This window comes from Sitophilus oryzae, unplaced genomic scaffold, assembly GCF_002938485.1.
Source record: "Sitophilus oryzae breed Bouriz unplaced genomic scaffold, Soryzae_2.0 scaffold_1744_pilon_pilon, whole genome shotgun sequence".
Classification (NCBI taxonomy): Eukaryota; Metazoa; Arthropoda; class Insecta; order Coleoptera; family Curculionidae; genus Sitophilus; species Sitophilus oryzae.
In genome coordinates, this window is record NW_022146440.1 from 2,202,927 (window position 1) to 2,221,674 (window position 18,748).

The 18,748-nt window shown below is 31.6% G+C and overlaps 1 protein-coding gene across 8 annotated transcripts in view; it reads left to right on the forward strand.

The window, feature by feature from the left end:
* Positions 1-18,748, forward strand: part of LOC115881883 (tripartite motif-containing protein 2-like) — a 77,130-nt gene that overhangs the window by 55,469 nt on the left and 2,913 nt on the right. For 5 of the 8 annotated variants that reach the window (XM_030899599.1, XM_030899596.1, XM_030899600.1 and 2 more), the window contains exons 2-10: positions 2,203-2,312; positions 8,049-8,063; positions 10,012-10,238; positions 13,178-13,378; positions 13,437-13,652; positions 15,308-15,497; positions 15,559-15,719; positions 18,393-18,493; positions 18,561-18,675. In XM_030899599.1, the coding sequence (XP_030755459.1) occupies positions 2,222-2,312; positions 8,049-8,063; positions 10,012-10,238; positions 13,178-13,378; positions 13,437-13,652; positions 15,308-15,497; positions 15,559-15,719; positions 18,393-18,493; positions 18,561-18,675 (1,317 nt within the window). In that variant the 5' untranslated portion in view covers positions 2,203-2,221. The remainder of the gene's footprint in view (positions 1-2,202; positions 2,313-8,048; positions 8,064-10,011; positions 10,239-13,177; positions 13,379-13,436; positions 13,653-15,307; positions 15,498-15,558; positions 15,720-18,392; positions 18,494-18,560; positions 18,676-18,748) is intronic. The other 3 variants (XM_030899602.1, XM_030899598.1, XM_030899597.1) reach the window with 1 other exon arrangement.

Sequence of the window (18,748 nt, forward strand, 5' to 3'; positions counted from 1 at the left end):
TCTAACAAATATAAATCTCTGTATGAAAAAAAGACTTAGTTAATTAACCTCATCATAAAAGGAGGACATTTGCGATTTCGTTGCGTACCATTACGATTTTTATGTCGTGTTATGTAAAACTTTGTGCATCGTTGTCCTTAATAAATATTTTACTGTGGTTTTGTTGTGAAATAGTTTTCACTGGGCAAACTACACTACTATTCTTTAAAGGCTGTAATCATACAGGGTATTGGATTGTTTGTCTCGTACTCAGGGTCGTGAACTTACGAAGGCGATAACCTTCGTGCTGAAGGCCTGGCCAACCACCTGTAAACCATAACGCGTTCCCAGACGACGAACAGCGAACAAATAGGGTTGACGAACTCCTGGAAACAATAATCTTTCGAATGGGTCTCTAGATATAGATACCCAAAGATATAAAAAAATTGCTAATAATAAGTATAGATATTCTTATAGTTAATTGCAACAATAGGCAAATTTAAATTAATCATTAGATTCACAATCTTTTCTGCTTTTAGCTTCTGCAACTTAGGCTTTTATTTACGAAATGTATCAATGAATGAATATCTTCTTAATCTTCTTCTGTCGGTCGTACATATTATGTAGTTAGTGCTTTAGAATCTATTGATATATTTCTAAAAACATTTTTTAAATATTTGTTTTTTCATCAGTCCATTAATCGATATCAACTCGGTATGCAAAAATATTAACAAATAACCAATTATGTATTCATCGCGTAATTGATTTGTTTAAAATTAAACGGGATAATCTTTATGTATTACACAATAAATGTGTATCATATATTGTATGAAAATACTATCAAATATTACACAGGATCGCTTTTATGTATGGAAACGGTCGATTATTAGGTAAAATAGAGGAGGTACCGCAAAAAGTTAAATATAAAAGTTATAGGGTTTTTAAATGTCTATTAGCGATTAATAAATTTAAGTATAGATGGTCGTTCAGTGGTAGCACATCAAAGTTTTATTTATTTTTTTAAATAGAACACCCTATATATTATTACATATTTCAATTCTTCCTTCAATTCTAAGCAAAAATCGAAATACACACAATGTACTTCAAACCAACCATTTCCGAGTTATTGACTTTTGAAAATATCACTTAAACAATTCGATTTAATTAATTTCGATGTATTTGGTTTGATTTAATGATGCTATTCTGCCGAAACTGTGATACTGTTGTAATGGGTTTTTAAATTCCTATTAGCCACTATTAAATTTATAAGTATACAGGGTAGGTTGTAAAGTTGTGTCACATCAAAATAAAGTTTGATGATCAAACTTTTTTTTTTAAATGAAACCCCCCGTATATTATTGCATATTTTAATTCTTCCTTCAATTTTAAGCAATAATCGTAATACACAATGTACATAAATTGAAGAATTGAAAGGTTAAACAAAAATTTTGTAATTTCCAGACTTGATATTGATATACATTGATCTCATTTTATACATCTATGAATGCTAACTTGAGAACTAATGTCAAATATTATTACGTATCACAGTTTCGGCAGAATGGCATCGTTAAATCAAACCAAACACATCGAAATTAATTAAGTCAAATTGTTTATATTTTCAATAGTCAATAACTCGGAAAGGGTTGGTTTGAGGTACATTGTGTGTATTTCGATTTTTGCTTAGAATTGAAGGAAGAACCGAAGTATGCAATAATATACAGGGGGTTCCATTTAAAAAAATGAAACTTTGATGTGCCACGACTTTGTGACCGACCCTGTATACTTAAATTTATTATCCGCTAATAGATATTTATAAACACTATAACTTTTTTATTTAACTTTTTGCGGTACCTCCTATATTTTACCTAATAATCGACCGTTTCCATACATAACAGCGACCCTGTATGTAGTATCACAGTAAACAATATTCCCATTTTTTCTTTTGTTCTCTGCTCTTTAGAACTAACTATCAAATTATCAATCCCGAAAACGAAATCATTTTATAATAATATTAATAATAATTTAATAAATTCAATATTTACATAGTTTTCTGATAATGTTGAACAAATAATAGTACAAAGCAAATTTAAAACAAAGCTAATGGTTAATTGCGGAGGTCAGTACATTTTACACTCGTTAACATATTTAACTATATGAAACAGTTCTGGACAGTAGTAATAGTCGGAATAATTTTAAATGTTTACAACTTTCTTTATTTTCCAGATCTAGACTCGGGGAGAGGATGATCAGTATGAACTCCACTTTGGTAGAGATGGTCAATATTAATTATGAAGACTTTAACGAAAGCTTCCTTACCTGCGGCACGTGCTTATGTAAGTATTTGAACATCTAATAAAGGTGCATTGTAAATAAGAATATTTTAAATGATACCATAATGATCATAAATGAAAATAAATTGGGGAAGGTTGTTGACAATGACAATTTTTTCACAATTAAGGATGTATTCCGTTGCTTACCTTGGTTATGGTTTTATGTTCCGTTTCTATCGGTTTCCTGAAAGTTTTCTTATGACGGAACACGGTTCTGTGCACGGTTCCTGAAAAAATCGGTTATATAATTGTCACCAAACTAACCAGCGCGAGTAGGCTGGTTTTTCTGGTTTTGTTTGTCACTCGATGTCATTTATGTGACAGAAATCAAGCAAATATTGGAAGTTCGAGTGAAATTCTCATTTAATTTCTAAAATTTGTAATAATATTTTATATTTACATCCAAAAGCAATGGAGGTAGGCAGTAAAGGTAAATAAATTTCATTAACTAAATATAATCACTTTTTAGGACCATTTAAACTTATCAGGGAACCATTGTTTCTTAAAGTCAGGAACATTATTTAAAGAAAACATGAAAAACAAGACAAGTAATCGTGAATGTTTTGTAAGTTATAAAAATATAAATATCGTTTAGATTTGTTTATTTATTATTGATCTGTTTTAATATTGGACCTGCAAATCTTCACTTGAGCTGTCTAACGAATTTAACAGTTTATAAATAAAGTACTTTTCAATATTAAACACCATTGAAAAGAAGAAGCAAACGTAAAAGCAGAGAATAGGTACATTAAAAATGCATAAAAGATAAATTTTATAATAGAGGTATTGAAATTTAGAAAACGTCAACATTTGACGTTTCCAATATTTTACCAAACTGTTCCGTATCAAACCGATGTTTTTCAGGAACCGGTTTTTACCGTAGTTATCGGTCTGGTTCGCCTGGCTTTGCAACGGAATACAGCCTAAATTCCAACTGTCATTTTTTGTTTCCATTTTAGTGTTAAGGGCGTGACATGGAGAGGCGGGGTATATACCCCGCCGCAACGATAATATTATCGTTGCGGCTTTTACACTTGAAAGCTGAGCAAATCACCAATGTTATAAAGTTTATACAAATTTTATTAGACAACAACCTATTAAAAATCGCTAAAATTGTGGCTGGTGACGCATCCGTTCCTCCAAAAAAATGGCGTCTAACAACACAAATTCTTCTTCAGCCCGTATATGGGTGTTACGTGTCCTTGTATTCTTTATTAGTCATTGGTCTGAAACGAATCACTGAACTGAAATCGAATCATTATTTTATCAGCATTTTATTTTGTGTGGTTGAAGTCATGTTAAAGGTATGGTATACTTAGTGCGTCTCAAAAGTGGCTCACCCCTTACATAACTTTTTATTTTTTCAGATAAAACGAGATTTGGTATGTTAATATATGACATAAATTGGGATTGATTGACGTATTCAATTGTTTTTAGTCACTTCCTGTTTCACCGGAAATTACTACAACTTTTGATGTTCAAATGACATCCTCGGAATTTTTTTACTTTATTCGATAGAAAATAGCACTCTGAATAGAATGACATACTTTTGATATTTTCTCATATGGTTTATTTGAAATTGTAACATGCGATTCATAACGATAATAATTTGACTTGAAATACCAAGTGTGTGGTACCAAATTATTCGTAAAAAAATTATCTTTCCAAATATGCTAATGAGCCACCCTCGTTCCATTTGAAAAAACTGAGATATGATTAAAAATACGATTTGTGCATCTTTTAACCGTCCAGGACAAGACACGAAAAACATTAGACGATCAAATCTATTTTTCCAAGGCTCCTTGAATAAAAATTAGTGTTCTTAAAACAACCATGACACTCTAGATTGAAATTTAAAATACCATTGTTTTAAAGCGAAAATGTCAAAAGTTGACATATGATATGTCAATCTATGCAGATTGTCATTTTCTATCGAATAAAGTAAAAAAATAAGGAGGGTGCTATTTAAAAATTAAAAGTTGTAGTCATTTCCGGTAAAACAGGAAGTGACCAAAAACAATTGAAAAATCAATACCAATTTACGTCATATAGTAACATACCAAATCTCGTTTTTTATATGAATAAATAAAAAAGTTATAGGGGTGAGCGACTTTTGAGACGCACCCAGTATACCATACCTTCAACATGACTTCAACCACACAAAATAAAATGCTGATAAAATAATGATTCGATTTCAGTGAACTATCCGGACCAATGACTAATAAAGAATACAAGGACACGTAACATCCATATACGGGCTGAAGATGAATTTGTGTTGTTAGACGCCATTTTTTTGGAGGAACAGATGCGTCACCAGCCACAATTTTAGCGATTTTTAATAGGTTATTGTCTAATAAAATTTGTTTAAATTTTATAACATTGATTTGCGCAGTTTTCCATTCCAACCATTCCAAAAAAATTAAATATCCGCTAGCATGGAGTACTAAAAAGTTACTATTCGCAGTACTAATTTAAAAAAATCTGTAACTATACCGGGTGCGTCTTAAAAGTAGCTCACCCCTATAACTTTTTTATTTTTTCAGTTAAAAAAACGAGATTTGGTATGTTATTATATGACATAAATTAGGATTGATGGACGTGGTCAAATGTTTTAAATGTTTTACCGGAAATGACTACAACTTTTGATTTTTAAATGGCACCCTCTATATTTTTTTTACTTTATTCAATTGAAAATAACACTCTGGATAGAATGACATATCATATGTCAACTTTTGACATTTTCGCATACGGCTTACTTGAAATTATAACTTACGGTTCATAACGAAAATTTGACTCTAAATACCAAGTGTGTGGGATTTTGAGTTTATCTAAATTGAGTTATGATTAAAAATACGATTTCAGCATTTTTTAACCGGCCAGGACGAGACACTAAAAACAGTAGACGATCAAATCTATTTCTCCAAGGCTCCTTGATTAAGAATTAGTGTTTTTAACAAAGCCATGGCACTCTAGATTTCTAGAGAAATTTAAAATACGATTTTTTAATAAGCGAGAATGTCAAAAGATGACATATGATATGCCATTCTATTCAGAATGTCATTTTCTATCGAATAAAGTAAAAAAATTACGAGGGTGCCATTTAAAAATCAAAAGTTGTAGTCATTTCCGGTGAAACAGGAAGTGACCAAAAACAATTGAATACGTCAATCAATCCTAATTTGTCATATACTAACATACCAAATCTCGTTTTTTTAACTGATAAAATAAAAAAGTTAGGTTAGGTTAGGGGTGAGCCACTTTTGAGACGCACGCGGTAGGTAGATATATTTGACGGACAGGGGTTACAAATTTTCGGACCAAAAAGATGGAAACAGTATGCCCAATGAGAGCGCCGTTGGATGGTCGTGTCAGCGGATGACGGATGCATGAAAATCCGCCTTATTTCATGTAATTTATTCAACCGTTGTAGAACAGTGCATTTTTTATACTCAAGTTTTACATTAGCATCGTTTCTTATATGCATAATTTTACTTTTGTATCATTTTTAAATATTCCAATTAAACTATTTAATTTATTACCTTTCTTTTCCGTTGATTTCGCATTTCCTTCTTGAAATGTTACGAATATCATCGTAATATTTTGTTTTCGTGTACCTATATTCTTAATATTGAGCGTGAGAAGATATAAATTCCGTCGAAGGTACAACTTTCTATAATAAATAAACAAAACTACTTAATTCAAAAAGAATAAAAGTTGATAAAAGTAAAAGAGATTGTATATGTATTTGTAAAAATACTGAAATTACTACAAAATTATACTTTATGTATAGTAAGTCATGGATATAAATTGTATATCATTAATAAGACTCTTTTTTCTTAGTTCGGAGAATATAGTGATGGCATTTATTCTCATATTCCAGTTTATTATTATTTTTTTAAGAAATTTAGTGACAGCAACACTTTAATAATAATAAGTCAATCTCGGTTTAATACTGAAATAATGATTTTCCAATTTCCTTGTGGTATTTCTAAGTTAATGGAGTTGCTATTTAACTAAATGAAATGGCCTGAATTATTTCTCATTTCTATCTAATTTCTTGTTCAAAAATCTATAAATTTATCAGATTACATTATAATATGCACGGTGGTCCGAATTGTATTCCGGAAACTTTGGCAGCATATTCTGCATATGAAAATAAGTTAAAAAGTTCGTATAAATGTATGTAGATACAAGGTGGCGAAGTTTCATTTTTATTTCGATTTTTTCCAAATAGTTTCTGAAGTAACGTCAATATATTTACATGAAAATTACTGCTTGGGAGTTTTTTGACATGAGAAATTTGATTTTGATGTCAATATGACTCCTATTTGTAGGTAGTGCCACCTACATGTATTTTAACTGTTTTGAAAAGTAATAACTTTTTGTCCGTACCTGTATAAAACTACTGAGTGAAAAAATATACATTTCCATGATTTTTAACGTAAAAAATGTCTCTTGGTATTATAAAAATCGCTACGTTCTCAAGATATTTAGAATGGAAACAGTCAATACATATCATTATTGACTAAAAATAAACATGTTGAGTAGATAGTTATTTCACTAAAAATATAAATTTGGGAACTTTTTATTTTTTTTAAATTAATCATAAATTTTTCTTTGCAAAAATGATGATAAAACAGTTTCTGTTGAACTCAACACAAAACATTTCAAGTTTATGATTTCAGTCTAATAGCTATTATTAGTAAAGTAGCAACTTTAGAAAACAAATTATTTTGTTTAATTGGCTAAGAAAAAATGGATAAGTGAAATGTTTTGCATTAGAAATAATGGTAGTCACTTTGAACGCATTTTAAATAATACATATAAATCTATTGTAATATTACAATAATTTACCTAAAAGGGAAATTAAAACAACTTTGGGTGCACGTCATCAATGACACCATGCGTCGTCTTATGGAGTTTGCTGGTGGTCGTATTATGATGTGCAACCAAAGTTATTTTAATTTCCCTTTTACTTAGTATTATAAAAATAAGTATTTTTTCATACAACTTTCACATTAGAGCTCATTTTTTTTAGACAAACCTAATATTGGTCAAATTTAAGAAAATCTGCATTTTCTTAAGTTTTCTCATATTAAATGTTTTTATAGACTTCTTATATTTGTTTTCATTTTTGATCATATGGTACAATTAAAAAAGCGCTATATCTTACAAAGTTAATTATTAAATTAATATGCCATGTTTAATATTTTTATTTAGGGAATACTATAAAAAAGCTAAATATGTTTGCCAATAGTTTTAGAACTATTGTAACAGCATTCTATTTTTACTAAAGTCTGTCGAACTAGTCAAGGAAGGTGTCCAAAAATAACAGAAAATACAATTTAATTACTGTGAATTAAAGTGACAACCAACAGCTGTCACTCTCATATATACTTTCGTTGGACAGACTATAGTTTCTTTTATAATATACCAGTCGTTATAATATAATTGTATCTACATATTATTAAATTATTTTTTATTACATAATATATCGTAGTTATGTAGATGTATAAGTATATAGGCATCCTCTAAACTAGTATGTTATTTTTTTGTTTTTGTAATTTTTATGTTGAAAATTTTATTTATTGCCTTAACAAAACTGATTTATATTCGTTTTTTCTATAGATATTATATTCTTATACTTGTACATATAAAAAAATAAAATTTTCAACAGCACCACTAAAACCGCAATCTCAGAATCAATTTTTGTAAAATGGTTTTGTTTTGTTGTTACAGATAGCGTTTGGAGCGGTGCGTTATTATTTATTTTATCTAAATTTTAAATTCTAACATAGGTTTAGTATTCATTTTACAGCTTTTTAATTTTGAATAACATTTCATACTATTCTTTCATGTCATTTGTGGGTGTTTTATACGTATGTATCATCTGCTCTTAACTTTTAATAACTGATGCAGTCGTGAATATTTTCAAACTTATCAGAATTTAGAATAATCCGTTCATAAATATATTTTAGAGTATATCCTAGGGAATGGTATTGGTGTGGTGTTATTATCAATATTATATTTTGTATATCAGACTATAGATTTTAAATAAAATTTAAAATCTATACTCTGGTCATTGAAAGGATACTTGATAGTGACAGTTATGTCTCATTTGTATTCACATATAGATTGTATTTTCTTCCCTGGTTCGCTTGACAGACTATCCCTGTTTACAATGTTTACATAAAGGATACAGGGTCCGGCAATAGAGCGTCGGGCATCTATAGTTCCTATAATAAAACATTTAGGAATGACAAAGAGAAGTCTTTAGAACAAACCTAGAGTATGTATTAGAATGTATATCTGGAAAATATTTTAAGTTCTACTGGGTGGCTCAAAAAAGTGTGAGTTGATCGGGATGATTTTTTTTAAATGGAACACTCTGTATATTATTGCATTTTGACTTCCTTTCTGATCAATCCTAAGATATTTTAATATCTTTTGATATTTTTAATATCTATTAAAAAATCATTTTTTAATTATTATTAAAAATAGAAGAAATGTTCTAAAATCAAAACTATACTAGATATTTACTATAGTTCTGTACTTACTTTGCTATACGGACTATAGGTCTGTACTTACTTGGCTATAAATTTCGTAATCTTAAAACTTAAAATGCTTAAACGATGTGCAGGATGTTAAAACTGGGTGTTAAATCAGGGTGTTAAACCATATATGCCAAACTTTCTAACATATAAAATAGTTTTTCTTTGTTTTTTTTAATGTAATGTCCTATATATTATTTCTTTGTTTGATGAAGAATTAGAAAATAGTAATTTTCTGTGTTTAAAGTATTTTAAAAAATTTAGCGGTTTCCCAGATATTTCGCACATAATATGGCTTTTTGAACGGTAAAATACCGGACAAAAATCATTAGGTGGCTTTGGCAAAAATTACTGTTGAAAAACTCATATGTACTATAATACCACAAACATCCGTAAAATTTTAAGATACTTTTAACCATTTAAAAAGACGAAGAAACCCTTTTATATATTAGAAAGTTTAACATAGAATTTTGAGCACCCTGTATGTTTTAAGATTACGATATATAGCAAAGTAAGTACAAACCAACTACAGTAATTACCTGGTATAGTTTTGATTTCAGGACATTTCTTGTATTTTTATTCATTTTTTAATATCTCTGAACCTATCAAAACACATTTAAAAATATCTAAGGATTATGTTGTAAAGTAATCAGAAAGGAAGTCAAAAATGCAATAATATACAGGGTGTTTTTGAGCCACCCTATAAAACTTGTAAAAAAATGTTTTCCTGAAATACATCCCAATACAAACTTCAGGTTTGCACTTAAACAAAATTCCTAAGTTTTTTTGTTATAGGAGCTACAAATGCCCAACACACTATTGCCGGGCCCTGTGCAATAAACATTTTAATGTTTAATGTTCTGTAAATGATCAAAGTGAGAATCATTTTAATACTAATTTTTGGGTAGAAAACATCATTCAAACTTATATCTCTAAATTATGTGTGCCACCAATATTAGTGTTATAAATAACTTCTCGATAAACAATGGGCGATTTTCTTCTTGCTATTGTAACAACTTTGAAAATATTCATATTCATAATTTTCTACACCATTTTCTTGCAATGTAATCATTTCTTCTTTCACATTCTGCTACTGCATCACACTATTCCAAATGTGTTTTCTGAAATGTCTTTGTCATATCCTATTGCAGGTATGTATGATGGCAGCGAACACACTCCAAAATTGCTTCAGTGTTCACATACGGTCTGCTTGCATTGCCTCACGCGAATTGCCGCGTCCCAAACACGGGACACGGGATCTTTTCGATGTCCGATTTGCAGAGAGTTGATTACTATTCCCAGAGGTGGTGTCAGCGCATTGCCGCCGTCTTTTTTAGTCAATCAGCTGTTGGATCTGATGTCCAGGCAAAGGAGAGAGGTAATACTGTTAACGGTGGAAGTACTCTACTCGTAGTTTTAATTATTAAAGAATACAAGTGTCACAGATAAAGTGCGCTTCATAAGGAACTTTATTTTATTTATTGATTTAGGGTTGATTGAAAGAATTGGACAGATACGAAACCTAATGGGCAAATTCGTGACAAGGCCGGTTTGATTTCCGCTTACGTCTCAAGTGCTGTACGGTGGAGCCACTACTCGTTCTGCGGCTAACGCATAAAACATTTATTTTCTCTAATTCGGCTAGCGAAGACATACCGATGACGGTGTGGAACTGAAAGCGACAGTGTTGTCATATTAAAATGTGTAATATCTGTAATATGTTTGACGAAATATCTTTGGATGAAAAATCCGCGTTTATGTATTGAAAATGTATTCTTGTTAAACATAGAATAAACAACAAAAATAAAAATTCTTTTATAGGTACTCAATATTTCGTATGATCGAAAAAAGTCGTTTAGTTGGCTTGGAAATGACGAACTATTGACATTTACCAGAATATTTTACATATGAAATAACAGCGATCTTCATGATAGAAAATCCGTATTATTACCGTACTGTACCCGTAAATCTACGGATTACTCTGTAGGTTTGGCAACACTGTCACCGACAACCACTCACTCTGTTGACTGAAAGCAGAACTACGGTACAGTATTCTTTATCTGCTGCGCTCTAAACGGCAAAATCGCGCAGCGGCGCAGAGCTAAACTAAATCTGGGACAGGTTGACTAGCGGCGACGGTATCGCCCAAGAACGGTAAACTAATAGGATTGCTCATCCTCATAAGACGTACGTTCGCCTCTTCCCGCGCTTCAGCTGACAGTTGTGACGTCATTGTAGTCCTTGTCAAAGTCTTGTCATGATAGTATGTATTATTAGTTGCCTATGGTAAACTTATAAAAATAACAGCTGAGAAATTTTGAGTTAATTATTTTGTCAATTTTAAATGTGAAAAAGGTGTCTTTAAAGTTTTTAGAGCTATAGAGTGTATAAATACGTTCATTTTGTGTTGTGGATTGTGACAAAGTGCTTACTAAGTGCCCACGATTTTGTTTATTAACTTTAAAATTATTTTAAAGCAAAATATGGAAGTACTCTAAAAAGAATGCTTGCAAAAGGTGATGCTGGGAACTGCTGTTCTTAAAAATGCCTTATCCGAGTATTTAATACGATTTATATACTTAATTTTCTATACTGCATACATATAAGGTGTTTAAATAAATAAACTAAATAATGAACGTTTTGCATTCGGCAACCAATAATGCACGTGCGTGTATTATTGGTTGCCGGATAAGGACTAATAACTATGACAAGGACTACAATGACGTCACAAAGCGAGTAGTTTTCGCATGCACCTGGCGGACACTTGGCTGAATGATCAGTCCTATTAGGTTAACTGTTCTTGGGTATCGCCAGCTACATCTCGGAGAGGTTTTGCGCCTCGAAATCGCCCATAAGGTTGCGCATCTTCTTATTTCTTCAATCAACGGATTTAGGTGAAATTTAACTTCGACAATAGTTTCTACTTTATAGTAAAAATGACATCAGAAAATTTCGCCTGTTGCGCTCGGGTATGTGTCAAACTTGACATTTTAAGTTATAAATATATATGGTAAAAAAGTAATAATGTCGATTTTTTTTTATTTTATATAAATATGCCAATGTTCAGCCATCTACAATAGATGAAACAAAAATTTTCGTAATTTTTAACCAATAGCAGCCGATTCTCGGGAAAGAAGCAAAAATTACGGATGGGAGCCGTTTGTCAGTCAGATACCTATCTGGTAATATATTTAGTTAAATTTTTTGAATTTATTTAAAAAACTTAACTAAACCTCTCTTTTTTTTAAATGTGTAGTTTTTTTACGAAAAGTTAAAGATTGTTGTTAAAAAATGAATTGGCTTGCGTAATGCAAACTATGAAATATATAAAAATAATATCATTCCTGTACATTTTCTCTCTCTAATTACTCAACTTAAGTTTAGATTTTCTTTAAAAACCACACACAGGCCCGCTAGAGACCATTCAGGGGCAATGTCTAAACAAAACAATACTATAAGTATGCTATGAGAAATACACTTTTGACATTTAGTATTGTGCAAATAAGTTTCAAGCATGTCCAAATACGAATTTCATGATGCCATCTCGATAAATCGGGAAGTTATTCATAATTTGCATCTTCTTCTTACAGTGCCATACTCTATATAGAGCGTCGGCTACCTCTCGCATGTACTTGCAATGTGTGTCATCAGCTGTACAAGGCAAATATACTCAAGTTGGTTTACCATTGGTTTCCTTGAGGTAGCGGCTCGTTGGTCGCTCTGTTTAGATAAATAAATATTTTTATTTAAATAAATAAAGCTACCGTACTGGCTGGGGATCGAACCCAGTACCTTCCGCTCCGCAGATCGACACACTAACCCTGGAGCTACGGCCGGCCACTACTACTACTACTTTGCATCACTTTAGTCTAATTTTTTACAACTAAATTTATTTTTCTCTGAATATTATTAATTGATTTAATAAATACAACTAAATATAAGACCAGTAGATAAATATTTGACAGTCAGAATAAGACCAACTTATATATTTGCTTTACCACAAGAATCGGCTGGTGAAAAATAACGAAATTTTATTTTTCATCTAGATGGTTGAAAATTAGTGTACTTATGTAAAATTAAAAAGCTTTTTCAAATATTTTTTTTCAAAATTCAGCAAATAAAATCGTTTTTCAACCATTTCTTTTTTAAATGTCAAATTTGACAGATACCCTATAGCAACAGCGTAAATTTTATTACGTCATTTTTAATCTCTTTAAAGCAAAAACTAACGCCAAAGTAAAATTTGACCTAAATCTATAAATAAAGTAAAATCCCAGATGATGCAGACTTTTTCTATGACTGTATATCAAATTTTAGGTCATTCCAAAATGTTCTGTTCACATTAATGAAGAACTCCTGTTTTGTGAAACCTGTGATACAGTGTTCTGTACACAATGTACCGGCGGTTCGCACAATGATAGTACGAACAGTTGTGAACATACAATTATACCTTTTTCCATCGCTATAAAGAGAATGTCCGAAATACTCTTGTATAAAGCAAACGAATGTATATCAAAGGTGCTAAAACCGATAATATTTCATTAATTAATGCATTACTTAAATTTTGTCGTTTTAGTTATCGCAGGCTCAGGAGGGAGTGGCCTCAGAGTTGAATAAGTTAAATATTGCCAAAGATAAATGTATAGAGCAAATAGAGGCGACCTTCCAGCAAATTCAAGTAGCCATAGATCGCAGAAAGCAAGAGATGGTCGATCAAGTTAATCAAATGTGTAATGAAAAGAAACGAGTTTTGGACGAGCAACATGGGCTAATAGAAAATGAAAAAAATAAGGTATGTGTCATATTGAATACTATTGTGCTGATTTTGAGCTACTTTATAAAACCTGGTTGACACAGTCAAAGGGTACTTGGACCAAATCAACCGGATGTTTCCATTATAAATATACATACATATAGACATTGTGTCTATTATTGGCTATGCGAGCCCAAGTTATCCCTGCTAATTTCCTAATTTCATGGTCCATCTCAGGTTTGATCTTCTTCTCATGGGTACCATGCTATAATCTTTGTGGTCTATCTGTTGTCCTTTCTTCTTGCCAGGTGTCCTGCCCATTGCCATTTGAGGGATTTGACTCTGTGGATGATATCTATTACCTGGGTCTTTTGTCGTATCCACTCTATTCTTTTACGGTCTTCCTTGGTTATTCCCAGCATATTTCGTTCCATATATTTGCGTTCCATAGAACATTGTGCCACCAGGTTTCGCATGCATAGGTCATGACTGATAGTACACATTGGTCGAATGTTTTCTTCTTTAGATAGAGTGGCATTCTAGATTTGAATATGATTGAGTTTCTTCCATAAGTACTCCATGCTAACTTAATTCTTCTGTCGATTTCTGGTAGTAGATATCCCGAGCTGTGTATTAGTTGTCCCAAATATTTCTAAAAAAATGTCCAAAAATTCTTCTACTATTTTCAGTGTTATGATATTTATTAGAATGTCTTTTCTTTCCACTAGTTCGTTGTACATTACTTTAGTTTTTGCTAAATTTATTTTGAGACCCACTTTATTGCTGGCTGTATTTAGTTCATTAATTTGTGCTTGTAGTTCTTCAGGACTATTGGCAATTAGGACTATTTCAACAGCGAATCTTAGATGGTTAAGATATTCTCCATCTATTTTTTCATCCTTTGTTGGTCTAGTCCAGTTGACGGAAGATTTCTTCTAATGTTGCTGTGAACAGCTTTGGGGATATCGCGTCTCCCAGTCGTACTCCTTTGCCAGTTGAGAACTCTTGAGTTGTTTGATATATCATTACTCTTGCTTTGGCTTAGTTTGGTTTTGTATATATTGGCGAGAGTTTCTATATAAGGTCTGTCAATACCTTGTTTCGTTAAATAACAGTGGGCTCAACTATAAAGAGAGTATATGAGGGAGGCTACATCATAATTGGAAATGGCTGAATAAGCGGAAAATGATGATGATGCTGATATAAATGTTGCGCACATTTCACTATTATGCTATTTGTATGGTATCAACCATTTTAACAAAGTCGAGTTGGACGGCTTTGTAGCATCCAAGTAAATTGGAACGCAGCCTACTTACTTCGGTGATGTTAAAAAGTTTTCCAACTCAACTTTGATCACACAGTCAATACTTACAAGCAGCGTACAAGTGAGACGCGCGCAGCTAATGCTGCGCTCTGCTGTAATAATTAGAGTACAGTTATATGGCAGCATCAAAGCGTACTTGGTCCAAGTAACTTTGACCGTGCCATCCCGCCTTAATGGGTGTACATATATGCATAAGTTGTAAAGGCGAGTACACACCTAAGAAGCCTTGGCCAGCAGGTTTCCAAACGTTTACTAAAAATGCTTGTATTATAAACTTGATGTTAACATCGAAGCAGCATTCTATTTGAACCGTTTTTGCATTATTTTGGTTTAATCAGTGCAACAGCTAGCACACATTGTTTACTTTAAGGTTGAGCAAGAATGTCAGGGACTTCAGTATCAGGTGGAAGTTCGAAACATCACACAAAAAATCGAAATTCTCACTGAAAAGTTAGACACCGCATTTAGTCTAGGAGAGCCTAGGGAAAATTGTTTTCTCACATGTGATTTCAGTCTTAATGATAGTTTAGATCAGATACAACAGCATTTAGGTATTTTAGGTATGATTGTTCTTTTATGAAAATGAGAATAAAATTAGTAAGGCTTAATGTTTTTATTTAGGGAAGGTCAGGACCAGTACTACTTTTCCTAGTTTATGTACGGCGCAAATTGACGATAATATTATTGCTGGAATAGAGAGCTGCGTTACGCTTACGACTGTAGATTATCACGGAAATGCGAGAAAAACTGGTGGTGATCCAATTCAAGCTGAAGTTTCTCTGGTAAGTAGTCATATTCATTAATAAATAATTAAGTAGAGATGCAATTGAAACTGCGATTACTGCAACCTGCGATTGCGATTTTAACATTTAAATATTGTACTATTTAGGTATATAATCGTCTATGTATGTGTATATAGCTTAACAGTTCAAAAAAATTAATAATAATCAGTAGTTTAGTTTTTAAGATCTTTTTAACATCTGCAACACATTATAGATATTAAAACTTTAGATATGCTGCAACTGCTGCACACTGCTGCACACATACCTACTCTTCCTACGGTTCTCAATTATCTAATTCTTTATCCAATTCTTAAAAAATCTATTAACTACTAAAGAATTATTTTTTAAGATGGCTCACCCCTGACCTCTTCCTAAAAAATGCTTATTCTAAATATGCCAAGAGGTCACCCTCGTTCCATTTAAAAAAAATAAAATACGATTTGAGCATCTTTTAACTGGCCAGGAGAAGACACGACAATAGACGATCAATCTATTTTTCCTAGGCATCTTTAGTAAAAATTAGTGTTTTTAACACAGCCATGACATTCTAGATTTAAAATACGATTCTAGAAATTTAAAATACGATTTTTTAAGCGAAAATGTCAAAAGTTGCCATATGATATGCCATTCTATTCAGAGTATCATTTACTATTGAATAAAGTAAAAAAATACCGAGGGTGCCATTTAAACATCAAAGTTGTAGTCATTTTCGGTGAAACAGGAAGTGGCTAAAAACGACCGAATACGTCAATCAATCTAATTTATGTCATGTATTAACAAACCAAATCTCGTTTTTTATCAGAAAAAAATAAAAAAGTTACAGGGTAAACTACTCTTGAGAAACATCCGGTATATTATTGATCGTGGCCCTAGAAACTAATACCTTCTCTATAAACTATAGATAAATAATATCAGAGAGAAAATTCAATCGCAGTTTAGTATAAAATGCTTCAAATACTACCTTTATACAACTATCAGTAGTAGAATAAATAATAAATAACATAAAATAAGCTCCGTAAAGACTGACAAATCCACAAAATTTCAAATCAAATTCAAATGTGTCAAATGAATCGTCAAACAGAACTGTCAAGGATCCCCACCCTAGAGAGCTTTTTCCGCCCACCATGCATGAATATATGGATAGCATTATGCTCCTTCCTTAGTCTTCTTATTCAAAGTACTGGAGGGATCTGTAGGTTTAGTGCATTCTCCGCCGGTGCTGCCACCATCGGAGAATATCGTAAACAACCGTCTTAAGGAAATACGCGAGTTTAAGTAGCAAGTGCACGAAAATTTTGTTATATAGTTATTCTAAGAAATGTTAGAAGTTTTAAAAAGGTAAATATTTTGATAACTGCAGAAGGTCTTGAATCTTAAAGAACTTGTATTATAATGTATTATTCAAGCTAATAAAACATTTTAGATGAGTACAATTACGGTAGCGAGTATAGTTTTACACATCGGTTTTGATAGTGGGGACATAACTGGGGCTATTTGGGCTGCAACGAAATTTTTTAAAGATACATAATTATAATTTTAGATGTTCATAAAAAATGTAAGCACTAGTTGATTAAAAAAGTATACCACTAGTATTGATCACATTATATTTTATCTGCTCAAAGTATATGTGTATTTAATTTTCTGATTATGTAACGGGCATATTGTTTACTCACCTGTTTCGTCGAACTGCTGAATCTATTTTTGCTTTTGATCAAACTGGTGTGAAAATGCTGGGAAGTTGTATTGAATGTTATTGCATCCAACAACCATGCAATATCAGCCTTCTTTTCGTGTTAACATTTTTTCGGCAATTTTATTAACATTACAGTTTATCATTTGAAATTGTTACAACACATTGCGACGGACACCCAGTTCCAGTTTTTTCACTTAATTTTCACCACCGAAAAAGCGTTACATCACACAAACTTCCTAGGTATCAGAGAAGTTTATAGTTTCAATAACTACACTAGTCAGAACCAAAATACTTAAAGGCCTGCACTAAAGGCCTACTAAAAATACTTACCATAGCCTAGTACTCTATGACAGCCATGATTTCAATATTATTTCAATGCGATCAACATGAACGATAACCGGGACCGCCTGAAATAAAGTATCCGGACAGTTCTGATTTCTTCCGTACCGAGCGCTGGTGCCGGAATTTAATTAATAATTTTTAAAAAAAAAATGGTTGAAATGCACTGAGTCTATAGTTCTTCATTAATAAAGATGTGGATTTTAGATCTAGCAAGTTTTTACATAAAAATCAAATATTTGATACACTTTTGTGTTGGTATTTTTATACTGAAGTTCGTTCACTTTACATTTCTAACTTTTTTTGCTAGTGATTCAAAACTTATATTTTAAAGAAATAAAAAATGAAGATTTGAAAAAAATAAACTAATTAGAAATGTTACATAAACATAAACGAATAAGAAAGCAATTTGTCCCCCTAAAAATAGTATACATCTGGTTACTTCGTACAGCCCGCATTTTTCTGTTATATTCTTGTAGTTCCACATTTCTTTTTAACCGGAAACAATATAAGAAATGCTTTTTGAGAGACCAATTCTAATAAAGGCTTCTGATTCTATTTAGCATTTATTTAATACTACTTAATATCAGATTAATTAAGTATTTATTCCACAAAGTCATAGATATTATCTTACTTTACAGGTTACCGCCGATCAAAATATGGATAGCGTTTGTCCACTTAGAATTCACGACTGTGATGATGGTACTTATAAAATATTCTTTCGAGCGCGAAAAGCTGGAAGGTAATCAAATACAAATTAATTATTTCTATGACAAATTTCTAAATTCAATTGTTTTATTTTTATTTAGATATGGTGTTAAAATATCTGTGATCGATCGTCCCATTAAGGATAACCCTATGTACTTTGATGTATCAGAACACAATAATCCTATAGCGATTTACGGAACAAGAGGAAGCGGAAAAGTAAGAAATATTTATTTAACCATATTTACTATGCTATAATATTTACCGTAGCTTAACAATAATAATGTAGAAT